The 14292-nt window shown below is 37.8% G+C and overlaps 1 protein-coding gene across 3 annotated transcripts in view; it reads left to right on the top strand.

Annotated features, from left to right (window-relative positions):
* The window catches only part of LOC148051570 (uncharacterized), a 44888-nt gene extending 40332 nt beyond the window's left edge, over positions 1-4556 (top strand). For all 3 annotated transcript variants that reach the window (XM_087737092.1, XM_087737093.1, XM_087737094.1), the window contains 3 exons: positions 1370-1477; positions 3287-3512; positions 4434-4556. In XM_087737092.1, the coding sequence (XP_087593218.1) occupies positions 1370-1477; positions 3287-3400 (222 nt within the window). In that variant the 3' untranslated portion in view covers positions 3401-3512; positions 4434-4556. The remainder of the gene's footprint in view (positions 1-1369; positions 1478-3286; positions 3513-4433) is intronic.
* Positions 4557-14292: the final 9736 nt, after the last annotated feature.

Below are 14292 nucleotides of genomic sequence, written 5' to 3'. Positions count from 1 at the left end.
ATATTCCTACATGAAATTCAGACCACCATACACCTTGCGACTTAGTGAGAGGTGCGAGTCTTCAGTCGTTACCGAGACTCGTACATGCAATATCTTGATTGCAAGTTTAGAATTTACTTTTCGTAGTTCATCTTACATGGCACGAAGAAATACTCTGGTTTAGCACAGATATTGCAGTGAGACAAACAGCTGATTTTGCAGGCAGCACTTTGAAACTACAGTATTGGCAGTTATAAAAAGCTTGTTTTGACTTGTAAAGTGAGAAACTTGCTATGGGCGTCATTGAGAGAGAATAAATATAGTAAACCAAGATGTTATTTATATACCGTCACTTCTCTGACCATTGCCGCACATTAAAAATGAGCCTTCAGGATAAAGAACATCCGAAATATTACATGAAGTGAAACATCTACAAAAGATTACAAGGAAAAATTGACTTTATTAGAAAGATACGTGCTTTGATCAGTGTTAACGAACTGTACATGAAAGGTATGGATTTCATAGAAATGATGGAAACCACAATGCTGGAGGAATGTAATAATGTGTCAGGCTTTTTGCCGCACACTCTCCTCACTTAGTAGAAAATTAATGACTTCTATGGCTGGAAACTGCTACTTTAAGATTATTATTTTTGAAGTACTATTAATTATTCCTAGTAAAGTTATTTTACTGTGGACACAAGCAAACAAACTGCTTCATTCTCGTCTTTGGTTTGTATATTGCTCCCTGAGCTCTGAAACCTGCAATACAGCTCCAGCACAGCATCCACAGAGTGCCAAGTTAAATGAGTCTTCCCATAAACTTGTACCAATTGATTAATCAGTTTTCTTAATAATCACTTGCTTTCACTATGAACACAATGTTAGAAAACAAGCAGTCTCAGAACACTGGATTAAATTTGCCTCTCTGAGGGCACGAAAGCGATGGTTCATATTGCTGAGAAAGCATTTGCTCTGGAAAAAATGTAGATGCTGATATTGCTCTGTCCTTTCTTTTGTGTTTTCCAGTAAATGGCAAAATTTAAATACATCTGCAGCTCCTTGTCAAGAAATACTGCACACGAAAAATATTACTGCACCTCAAAAAAACTACCTTCATTTTCAGTTCATATATCATACACACTAACTAATATTTACCCCAATTTTATTCAAAACCCTTGACCCATTTCCTTTGAATTTCTTGGCCTCTTCTCCACCACTTACATGATCTTTCTCCAATATACCTCTCCTTAAACTGCAAGGCTATTCGCAGTGTTTGTACCGTCACTGACACAATTCTGAAGGGTTGATGTGTGTCTCAGGTCTTCTCATCATTGCCCTGATGGCCACCAAGCAATTTACCCGTGTGCTAACTCTGACTCCATTTTCAGCCAGTGCCTGGTGTTACTGACCTCCAGACGTACCTCCGCAGCTTTGCAGAGCAGAAGCAGGAACATTCCCAGGGGCCAATGCCCTTATTCCAGAGTTCAGCGCCACTGGTGTGAGCAAAATAAAAGTCTTCGGTGAATTCACTGCTAAGATGTTTCTCAACTCCTAGCAAACCTTATCGCAAAAGCAAAAAGGGTATTTAACACTGAAATGCAAAGCTTAAGAAAACAGTTATTGTCTCTGAAGATAGAGGCTGACAAATGAATCAGTGAGACATATAGTTATCTTCCATTTGGCTTTAACGTGAGTTCTTCGTGCTTTTCAGGTAATACATTTTCTTAATTTTAGTCTGACAGGAAAGCTGATCTGATCCAAGAGCACTTCCAGTAAAGGGGAAAACCCTATTGTCCCCCTTCCTTTACTCCCTTTTTTCCCTCTCCTGCTTTCGGCTCTATCATTCCGTCTTTTTCCCTCAAATTGGCTGGACTGCACAGCTGAGCCTCTGAGTCAGCTCCCCAAACTATCAGAAAACTAACCCAGCAGTAGAAATGAATCACTTCCATGTGAAGCTGGTAAGGAAAGTAAAAGACTAGGCTATATCAGTGCGAGAGATCTGCTTTCATTCTTCACATTTTCATTCTTCACTACTTTTATTTATTTTCCTATATATATACATATATATTTGTATATATAGTGCTAAAGCAGTTCCTCTATCATATTTACTTGTCATCGATCGGCCATCTCACGTCATGGTTTCTCCATTTCTTCCAGGAGTAGTCTAGAGCACAACTGCTTCATATTTAACAAACCTTCAGGCCCCTCTACGGAAAGCTAACAGCTGCAGGATTCAGTCGACACAAGCAACCAGCGGCCCAGGCTTTGTGAGAAAGCTTGAAGGTGGATAGCTTAGCCATCGCAGAAAAGCCTATTGCAGTAAAAAAGTTCTCTTCTTGTTGTTCTTGTCTTTTGCCTTTTGGAGATCTCCGTAGCTATCAGATAATCTAGCTGAATGTCAGTGTCCCTGCCATAAATAAGAGTATTATATAAAAGGCTTTTAATTCATCTCATCATTTTCATTGAAACAGTAGCTGAAACAAAGCTGTTTAGCTGCCCCACTAGCCTGGTTTTGCAGGAAACGGGCGCTTTTTCACACAGGTTTTGAATAGGGGATTGTGATAGCAAAAACAAATACCGACAGACAGATGAAATAGAGCAACAGCCTTTTATATGAATAAAAGCAGAAGGATGAGTTCCTGTTGATCATGTTTACTGCTTGTGTGCTACTTATTTGCATAAATGATTTTCATGGCAGGCATCAAAGAGCACTGGAAATGCAGGCTCAGATTGCCAACCTTTTTTTTCTGCAACATGCAGGATAATTCATACGGCTGTCGCTTTTAATTGCTTGGTGCTGGCCACTCAGACACATGGTGAACAATAAGAAAAAAATCCTATTGACACAATTCATCAGGAATGTTACTTTGCTAGAACAGTTTGTTTGTTTGTTTGTTTGTTTAATTATTGCTGTTATCAGTTAATTACAATGAGAAATCTTTAGACATAAAGGAGAAGGAAAATCTACAGTCTCATATAATGGCTGATTACTGTTACTGTACAGAAACCTCTTAAAAGAACTACTCTTTTATCTCTGTTTTTTCTCATAAACCCTTGTGTATCAGACAAGGGAGAAAAATGAACCCAAACACTTCATGGGGCTCAGCAAACAGGAAGGAGTTTAAAATGCCATGGACCACTTTTGAAAGAGCATGCCAAATGTAGCCACAGATATTCAAGGCTACTTCAAAAAAACCCATTGTTTATTGTTCCGTCAGCATTGAGTCCACACCAGGTTGTTACTTCCTTTTTTCAGGGCTTTCAGTGGGAGTCACTTGACCATTTATTCTCCATTCCTTGCACAGAAAAAGAGTACCAGAAGTGCTCAGAGCAGAAAGATAGAACTTGTGGGACAACAGGACATGAACTGGCCCACGGATGATGCTTCCAGGCCAGAAGCACCTACAGCTACTGGGTAAATTGTAAAGCTGCAAAAGAATAAAAAAACCCCACGTCTCATCCACAAACATTTTACTTCTTTGTTGCTGAAAAAAAAGAGGTGTACTAAGGTCTCAGAGTAATTGACAACAGGTAAGAACAAAGTTAGAAAGCGATCATTTTATTAATGATATCTTTTTTTTTTTGCCTTTTCATCTTGGCTGACAAGACTGTTGAAAAATGGTACTTTCAGGTAGGATGTAAGTAGGCTGGAAGTCACTGTTTCAGTTCACTTTGGTGTTGATGGAGTAAATCTGAACAGCAAAATAGTTGGAAACACTGGTTAAAAGTCCTGTAATTTAGTAAAGATGATCAGATTGTTGTTATTTTTTAAAGGGACAGGTTACAGAGAGAGACATGCTCCTTTTCCCTCTGCTCTTAAATCATGTGAGCAGGCATCAGTGGCATGGCCTCTATCTCCTCCTCTCTCATTGCAATATAACAAGTGGGTAAACTACTAGGGCTATAGCAGAATGGGAAAAATGGGGGAAATCCCGGATCCTGAGGAAAATCAGAGACAAAAGAACACTCTGAAGATTTGCCCTGGGATAAAATGCCTGAATGCCCTAAAAGTACTATTCACAGGAAGAAATGCAAATTGATTGTTGAATAATTTCAACAAGTTCCTATGCCAAAATAATATGGGAAATCATGTTACGCATTCTGTATAGGACGAAATTCCTCCTTTATCCTTCCACTTCTAGACAGATGCTAATGGGAGCTGGTTGATGTTCACATCGTGGTACTTTGCTGTTCACAGTTTAGGCCAGCAATCTAAGCTACTCATCTAGATTTCCTCTGCAGGCAGTGAAGGGCGAGCAGAACCTTTACTGCACAATTTATCCCATCTTAAAATGTATATCCAGAATGGGTCAGAGGAATACCAGAGGCAAACAATAATCACTTCCAGATGGCCACAGCTTGGAAAGAGATGCCCCTATGTGGTTCTCTTACATGGATGACTAAATACAGGTTTCAAGCTTAAACTTAGCAGTATCTTGTACACTTTTTCAGCTTTGGTGTTTCCGCATCCCTCAGAACTATTAAGTATTTACTTAATTCTGGACACGGGAGGTGCAACAGGAGGATGAATATTTCGATCTGGTATTTTCACTTTTGATACGGGATGTGACTGGTATTGGATGGACTATCACAGCAGAAAAGAAGAGCTTAGTACATAAAATGGGTGGAAAGTTCTGAACGCTATCATATGCACTCCCTTTAAACCTCAGGCAAATCACTGGAGACTGATTTTCCTGCTAGGAATTAGCCATAAACCATTCAGACATGAATAGTAATTTGAATGTAATTGTCCCTTGATTGCTGGTGTTCCAACCGTTTTTTGATGTTGTTTTCCAATGGTTCAAAATGAGAATATTTGCATTTTCTATTTTATTTGTTTTTAAATAAAACCAATTTTTTAAGTATAACTGCATTTAGAAAACTCGAGCTTTAGAAAAAGCCAGATTTAAGATTGCCTTTGCTCAATTTGAATTATCTACATACAGATTTTCATAGGTTATTGCTTTATTTTTTTCACAGCCCAACTTTTATTAGTCTCAGTTGAAGCCGTGACTATGCTGCATTTTTGCAAATGAAAACTTTTCTGTGACAAGATAAGCACTCAGAAAATGAGGAACATCTTTCCTCTCAAAAGTCTGGTTTAAGTGACTTGCTTTGAATCATAAGGTAATCTTGTGACAGATGATGATATAAAATACATTTTCTAAGTTGGCATTACATTGCCTTAACTGTAGGAATAAAGCCCATTGAAAAACAGATTGCTGTTACAGTCTTGGTATAAAACTGAAATTATAAACATGCATGATGAATTGCTGAGCAGCTCAGAACAAAGGATTTCAACTACATCAGAAGGAAAAAGTACTCTCTGAATTTATTATCCAAGTCTTCCATAAAGTTAATGACCTTACAAGAAACATTTTTTGTCAAATAAACAATTTTTGTGCAAAGCAATTCTACCCAATAATTTTAACTAGTTCAGCCTTTTAGCTTTCTCGAATCCCACATTTATTAATATTATAGCTTCCAATATCTGAAAAAGTAATATGAAGCTCTTGAAGATAATATGACTAAGTTGACATCCACAACTATTTTCTGCGCATCAGCCATCTTGTTCACTGTCCGAACATAAAAATGCAGGTTAGGCTCATATAATTAAAGACTTTATTATAAGGCCTATAGAAAAGAACCCTGAGTTAAGGTTAAACAGAGAGCTTTACTTATGGTATTTCCCAACGTTGAGTTATGCTTTTTCAACATTAATATCTTAAGGTAGTTTTTGTTTCCTCTGAAAAAGCAAAATAAATAACCATCTGTTTAAAACTTCCTTTTCTACTTAAATGTAGATGTTAAAACCTTGAAAAAAGGGCCTGCTTTCTCCCTTATCTCTGAAAGTAAAGAACTGATGCATTAATGCAGAATTATTAGTAATGTGGTAATATGTATAATTCTGTAATACAAAGAAATTAAAGGCTTTTATAATGATGCTTTTAATTTTGTACCATTGATCACAATTAATAATCAACATTTGTTGAACAAGATAAACTTGATAAGCTCATTGGCATAGGGTAACGGCTTAAAAATATGTTAGAAGTAATGTAGGAAAATTGCATTGTTTGTTATTGATATATTAATATTAATATATCATCACAAATGTTCCCCCCAGTTCTCATTTGGATTAGATAATGAGCAATGTGGTAGGCAGTGTGAAATTTTAATTAGCTAGGCTGTGTTGAGAACAATTGACAGACTTAGTGGCTAACACTTCAATTCAGCCACTGCTCTACTACTACAAACCAGAAAGTAAGGATTACATGGAAGACTGGAAATACCTCTGGTGCCAGCAATATGTATAAGAGCAGCTCAAGGGAAAATTTAAGTTTAAATCTGAAATGAAAGTCACTACTTGGGCAATACTCCTACTGATTTGAATAGGAGATTTTATTGAGTAATTTGTTTCTTGTTAATGTAAATAGGTCCACTCCAGTTTTATTGCCAGAACTCCACGGGTCATGTACAGTAAAGGATAATGTGTATAATCTGGACCACTCATATCATCAGTCTTGTTTATGGCAGCTACATACTCTCTTGAAAAAATACAGAGATACAGAAATAGGATAATTAATAGGGCTAAAAGGACATGTGGCTAAAGCTAACTTATTGCACAAATTAATTATTAGTAATGAAGGAATAATTAAGAGGAAAGTACAGGAATGTGAGCGTTGCTGCTCTGGCTTGTTTCTCAAGACTTTGTTTCTCAAGACTTGGAGTTGCATAACCATGAAAAGTTCAATAGTTTTAGCTACGTGCAAAGACCAGCATGCTTATTTCTATTTGTAAATTCCACCAAATTAAGTTCTTTAAAAAAAGTTCTAAAGGGAAATGTCTTACAGAGCTGCTTTGGCCTCCTGACCTACAGGAAGCCTTTTAAAAGTCTAGTTACCTGCATTTCTTTAATTTCCTAACGTATCTGACCAATTTCTGGGAAAGACATACACAGGACAAAGCGCTTTCTTTGCTGCTTTAGATACGGGGCTGCTTCAGCTGTGTATTTCCTACTCATATGGTTGCTAAATCTTACAGTTAAGATTTTGGTTTAAGCTTCAAAATGTTACAGCTTCCAAAAGAAAGGGACTATGGCTAGCAGCTGACTTTAATGGGGCTTAAGTGTGTTTGAAACGCTTTCTTGAGTAAGCTCAGGGACTTAGACTTCTTGCTACTTGAAAGCTCAGCAGGGCTTAATTCTCCTAGCCTTTCATTGTTGCCTTATTTCTGTTAGAAATCCCAGCACTTCAGTGTAATTAATTGTGCAAATGAATACTATCAATGTAAAGATAGTGGTATTGGGCCAAAAGCGAGGACTGTATTTCACGCACTCCCCAGAAAGGGACTATCCACCACCACGAGAACAAAGAGAATGAGGTCAGTGAAAATCCCTCATTTCCACTTCAAATGAGAGCTAGCTATAAAGAACAACTTTAGCCTGCAGTTTCATTCCTACTTTTAAAATTGATCAAGGAGAGTTCTGTTAAAATACTGTACAATGATATTAGCAATATTAATAGGAAATAATTATGCAGAGAAATAATACCTTTTCTTAAACAGGTCCTGATATAAAGTACCAATACTGCTAATGTAAAAGCTTAGCCCTCTTGGTATTCAGTGCTACATTAAAAGAATTTTTATTAACTAATTCAAGAAAGAACTATGATGAATGTCTCCTTCCAAATTCTGTCCCTATCTTTCGTTACAGTAGTATCTGGTAATAGAAAGTGCTTCTGGCAATACTTATCTGCATATAATGCATAAAATTTTTAAGATATAAAAAGGTCTGTATGGAGGACAGCTACTTGATCCATACCAAGAATATCATAACATTTGCTGCTTCAATTTAAAACTAAACCTAATAGTTCTTCTACTTCTTTTGATCTTATAATCAGGAACTTATATTATATGGGACAAATTCTCAGCAGAGGAAATTGTCATAGCTCTATTGACTTCAACAACAATTTATACAGGGTCACACTGGCAGATGGTATCTTTAATCCATCATTACTGTCTCAGAAATTTGCCTCTCAGAATTCTTTTTAGCACCTTTGACTTCTGTTAATGTTAAATAAACAATTTCATTTAGTTGACATTATTTAGGTAACTGAAACCCCCAAACTTGTCGAGTTTCGAAGTATTCTGACGATTTCTTGACGAACAGATTGTCAACACACATATCATAACAGCATGCTAGTAGTACAAATGTCTTTTTTCCTATTGCTATTTACTTTTCAGACTATAGGAGTTTTCTCCAGCCCCAATCAGGATCAAAGCTCTCTTGGCCTAGGTAACAATCATATTTTCCTGATATAAAGAGCATACAGTTTAAGAAATGCAATGGGTGGAATGTTGCTTGTATGAATTACGAATTGCAGCATTAGCCATCTGCAGCCTGGTAACAAATAACTCCAGAAAACAAGTCTTGGCATAGACTTAAATTTCCTGTGTTAAACAGAAAATTTGGAGCTAGACAGGGTTGAGGCAGCATCAAAGAACAGATGCTTTCTGATAGTTGGCTATGGCTCTGATTCAGGAACATATTTAAACACAGAGATATGCTTAAAGGCTTTGCTGCACAGGGATGGGTGTAAAACTGTGCTTAGAGCTAAACATTGGCTGAAGCATCCTGTTAAACTGTGTATCTAAGAGCAGGATCTCTTCCACAGTCGTGTTCTTTGGAACTGCTGTAGTGACTGGTGCTGGGATATCTTCTGGTTTGATTATCTGTCCATTATCCGTCAGGATGAGAAGGTCCATCAGATAGGAAACCAAAATCTTTTGATTTTGTGATACTGTGATTGTGTTATTATATTTGTTTAAGGTAGACCATCTCTGATTCTGTCAGTAAACAAAGATAGAAATCACCCTAGACATAAGACTAGCAAGATGATTTGTGTCTCTTTTCAAACTAGACTTTACCTGGGAAACAACTGTGGCAACTGTACCAGCTTCAGCAAATTCAAAATTGAGCTGTACATCTGCATGTCTGAAAACAGCACATTATTATAGTATTTTACATTCTTTATTTTGTGCCAAGAGCAATTGGGATGGAATTACAATTATTGGTCAATATTAACAAAAATTTTAAATGGTTGAGTGTGTAATCATTCCCTTGAACACTGACCAGTAACACAGCCTGCAGCTATCTCACATACCTTTGCTAACCCTTTCAGACCTCTGGTCTGAGGGTATGTGAAGGTGAATATCTGCTATTGCAGTAGTTTTCACTGAAACTCATCCAGGTTTCATGAATTTGAACTGCACATATCAGCCAGTCTTTTCTGGTTTTCTCATCAGTTCTTACTGACATGCAGAAGAATCATATTTTAGAAGATTCAATTACCAGCTTGCCATGATATATTTCAGTAAAATTATATTTCATTGTCAACTACAAATTATTTGAGGTGCTTTTCTCATATACTTTTGGAGTAATAATCTAATATCACCCAGAGACAGCAAAATAGTAGGATACATACAAAAGCATAGGAATGTTAAAAACCAGAAATCTTCTTTTGAGAATTTTTTTGGTATCTGCTTAAGTGATGTTCTTATGAATCCCCTGTCATTCAAAGTGTATTTTTATATGAATGAGAGAAAAGTTCTTAGAGAAACAGTTGAAAGCATATATTTGAAGACATGGCATTTTTATGCATGCCTGAAAATCCCAGGAATCTACATTTCAGCCTTTCCCCCTAATCATGACTTGGCTGATAAACGTAATTTCATGTAACCTCTGTAAACAGCTGACCTCCATGCTTGAGTATTTCTGTTATCATCAGCTCTAGCAACTGATTAAAAAGTCTTAAATTCTCCTTTGTGATGGGAAGCAAAACTTTTGTTTCCAGATTTAGAACCTAAAGACATGAAGTTTAAAATCCCATCTCCTTCTAGGGCTCTTCGCAAATTTAAGATGCCTGGTAGAAAAGAGTTAATTGTTAGAGCCAGAAAGATAACTGAAGCTCATCAAGCAGCCAGATCCAGATGCTTCCTATATGAGGAAGAAAAAGCGGCTACTGAGTAGCGAAGGGAAGAAGCTGCCTTTATCTCAGGAGATGCAGCTGTCATGTAAACACTGCGCATGTAGTGCCATCTGCTTAATGCCTGAAGTTGCATTTGTATCACAGACTGGAAGAACCTTAATTTGAGGACTGTGTTTGCTCTCTAAAGAAAAAGTAAAGAAGGGGGAGCAGCCCTCATTCTTGTAATTGGCGCTGTATGTTGCACCATTTAATTTTTAAGCTCCAAAGCGGGGGGCGGGGGGGGGTATATATATGGATTCTGTATAAAATCTGGAGACTTGGAAGAACAGCATAGTAGAGATGAAAAATGACCCAGGAGAAAAAACAGCAGTGGCAAGTCCCTGGGCTCAGCAGTGGTTTCCAAAGCTGCACAGAAAACCTCCAGAAAGACTCAGGCTGCCCAGGCAGTCTGACTGTCTGAGACGAGCGGAGGTTAAAGTCTGCAAGTGAAAGGCAGTGTTGCGGGCTCTTCGTAATGCAAGAGCTGGATTTGAACACAGACTACCTCTGCCCTCTTGCCAAAAGTTAGGTCCAGCCAGGTTCCAGCCCCCATACCAGAACACTGCTAGCTGCAAGCCGTATTCTGCATGCTACAGAAGCGTTGTCCCTTTGTGGGAAGAACTAATGCATCGTTTCTTGGGCAAGTTAGTGCTGTCAGCTGTGGTGCAAATTTAAAATTCACTGGCTATTCTAAACTAGCTCAGTGTGTTTGTACTTTGCCTTAACAATGTCCGTGCAGTTAGGAAGGGGAGTCAGTGCTCTGTAAAGCCCTGCTCTAGCTGACTCTGTGCCAACTTTCTGGAGTAGAAAAGCCTGGAGAAGCAATTGCTCTTGTCAAATGCTGGAGAATTCAATATCTTTTAGGGCCACACTAGAGAGAATGATAAATCATCTCTGAAAAGAAGATTAGAAGCGAAGGTGTTTACTGCTGTGTATTAAAGCACAGTAACATTTTAATGTTGTGTTGGGACCCAATTTAGAAAAATGCAGTCGTCTCATTTTGCCTCTGATACGTGAGAAAACCCCAGTATATTTATTACCGTTATTTGAAAGCAAGTTTAAGAAAGATTCCAAATGCTGTGTTAAATCTTTATTGATAAAAATTGTATGGTATTGTCTCTGAAACTCACTGGGAATGATTACTAATCCCTGCATTCAAGACATTGCATATGACAGTCCTGAAATTTAAAGCTGGGCAGTAATTTTTGAAAGGATAATACTCTATCTTGTGCCCTAGCAAAGAACTGAGCTGAGGTGGAGGGGACAGTTATAATAGAGTTATATGGATATAGCATCCAAAAGCTGGAATAGGAACTGCCAGTGGCTAAAATGGGACATTAACATGTTTGTTTATTGGCAGAGGTAGTTTAGGGAGCCTTCCTAGAGAGCCATTAGGCATTCCTGCAGTATGAAAGTGCTTTTTTGCTAGAAGAATAAGTGACAGGAGAGAAGTAGGTATGTACTGACAACACGTTTACTATAAACAAGTTGTAAACATGCATAACAAAAGTAAAAGCTATTCAAAAGCCATTTTGCTTTTTAAGGCCAGTCCTTCAAAATTGATAGCATTTTAGCAAACTGGTGGTAAATGGCTGACGTAGTTTGATCTAAAACCAAATGCAATGGCACGGCTCTAGACTATGTTCTATTATGTTCTCACACTCACCTTAATGAAGGTCTTTTTAATGCCTTCTTTCTCTAATATGTACTTCTTTATAATTTTCTCAAGATTTTAAGGATTAGCTCTAGCATGCTTACTTCGGTTAAGATAGAAGTGTGAAGAATGTTATTAACTGTGTGCACTCTAGCCTGTGACTAGTGACTAATCTAGAAAGTTACTCGAATTTGCCTTGGTGTCCTGTAGTCCCAAGCATCCCCCTCAGAATGAGGATTAAAAAGGAGAAAGGCAACACCTCATCCTCTCCCCTTCCTTTCTCTCTCCTTCCCAAGATATGTACAAGTACTGTGGTAAAAGATCTTTGCACTCATACCTCCATGCAACACAGCTTGGGATTTCTGAGTTTGGGAATGTTTACGACAGTCCCTGACATGGCTGTGATTAGACTAACTATATTCTTTACACTCATTTGGTAAACCTTGCTAAAAGTTAGCAAATATACGTTTCTTTCAGCACACATACACACCCACACACCCTTACATTAGCTGGTGTAGATGCTCATTGAATTTTACTGTTACAGTTGGAAAGTCCCTTATATTCATCTGAAAGAGAACAAATATTTCATGCAGAACATTAAAAAATTAGGGTCACGGGTGTCTATGTTAGTTTTCTTCTGTTGTAGGCAATGACACTATATCCCTCCACAAAGCAAATGAAGAAGCTCCAGCTTAAAGCCAGCAATGTTTTCTGCTCCTACTGTTTGGAATAGAAAGGCTAGCACGAAAACTCAATGCTTTGATATTTGGAAAGGATCCAATTTTCAGCCTAAATGTACTCATGGCTAGTATATAATGTTCATTCATCTTCTCACGTTGTCTGTCATGCAGTTTGATTCCTATTGCAACAGCTTTGCTCTTGATGTACATATAGAAAGCAACAATATTCTTTTAACTTTCAGACCACAAGGCTAAGTATGCCAAGCTTTCTCAGTCTTCTCTCATAACTTAGGACACCTGTTCTTATTGTAGTAGTACTTCTTCAACACTGCACGTTGTTTCACAAGTAGAGGCACCTGGCTAGAAACTTCACTCTGCCCTGCACTTTAATTAATGCAATTAGTTTTCCTGGGTGGGGCCTAATCCATAAGTACTCTGGTCTGCCAGTTTGTGTCCCGCCTCCTAGCAAACGCAGCTACCTCTTCAGAGAGCTGCCAAATTCAGGTAAGCTTAAACAACAGAATGAAAGATGGTTGTTAAAGACAGAAGAAAGTGCGAGAGTGAGAATGAATAACATATAGACTGCTGTGTCATATCTGTTTTGTCGTTTCTTATTTCTTCTCTGTCACACATGCGTGTAAATCTACTTTGAGAACACTTAGTTTTTTAAAGACAGTATAACTTCAAAGCCATTTGCATTTTTGCTGTAGTTTGTATTCCCATTGTAACTGTGTTATTCCATAACTTACATTTGAAAGCAACTGTTGTAAAGAAACTCATGATTTTTCTCAGTTATGGTTCAAATTTTGGTGTCACTAACCTTAAGTGTTTGACTTTTTTATAAGGCAGCCTAATGATTTTCCTTTGAAGGCTTGTGATCCCTTATTTTAAAGTAACTAGATTTATATTTTATTACAGAACTTGGTTTGTTGGCAGATTTAGTCAAATGTTCTGAGTGTACCTTTGATGGGTTGAACAGGATAAAAGAGTTTCAGAGCTGTCTTTGTAGAGGATAAAGGGCAGAGGCTCAGCTTCATCTTTATTCATAAGGTTTCCATGACGAGAAATGAGGTTCTAATCCTGCAACTGGAGGGAGCAGAGGGAACCATTTTGCTTGTGCAGTTTCTCGCTGAAATCTGTGACCAGGCTGGAGTAATGACAAAAACTGAGCTGCTTATTCTCCCCCTAGCTTCCCAGCTTTCATTCTTTTGATGTTATAGGTAAACCCCTAATGCTTCCCATAATATAGTAGCTGCTGACTTTGAGGTATGAAGGGAGCATTATTAAAATATAAAAAAAAATATTGTTGAATAATAAAACCTGAAAAATCTGGAGAATGTACAGATATGTGAATGAAGATTTGTCTGACTGTGCAGTTAGAATCTATATCTTGAAATTTTCCCCTCGTGAAAGTTAAGCAATTGTACGTAGTTCATGTGCTGCGTGGTTGAATTACCTCTGGAGTAAGAATTACTCTGCACTTGAAGTCTGAAAAATGGCAATATTTGGTAGAAACAGCTTTCACCTTGTATCAGGATTTCCCACCAGATACCTGTGGGTATCATAGGCAGTCAGAGTATGAATGTTGTGCATTGGTTCTGAGCTGAAAAAAATCTCAGGTAATTTTATCATTTAGGAACTAGTCAGTGCATTATTTTACACTCTAACTGTGACTCAGGGAAAATATTCTCACAGCTGTTATTTTCCAAAGCTTTTGAGCCTAAAGCCCTACAGATTTCCTTGTTCCCCATTTGCTAAACATACATTAGTCTGCACCATTTGCATCAAACTTGTATTTTTCTAGAAAAATCCTACTAAAAATGCAGTTTTAGTAATGAACATTGGTATCTTAATTGGGTTTACATGGCAAAGTTTTTTTTTGGGGGGGGGAGGGCAGAGAGGCTGCAGGGTTGGCCTCTGTGGAGAGGTCGGGGCTGCTCAGTGGAAACAGC

The sequence above is a fragment of the Nipponia nippon genome, unplaced genomic scaffold (assembly GCF_047370975.1).
Source record: "Nipponia nippon isolate SJK-2023a ecotype South Korea unplaced genomic scaffold, ASM4737097v1 scaffold_6, whole genome shotgun sequence".
In the NCBI taxonomy this organism is placed as follows: Eukaryota; Metazoa; Chordata; class Aves; order Pelecaniformes; family Threskiornithidae; genus Nipponia; species Nipponia nippon.
This window is presented reverse-complemented; position numbering and strand designations above follow the sequence as displayed.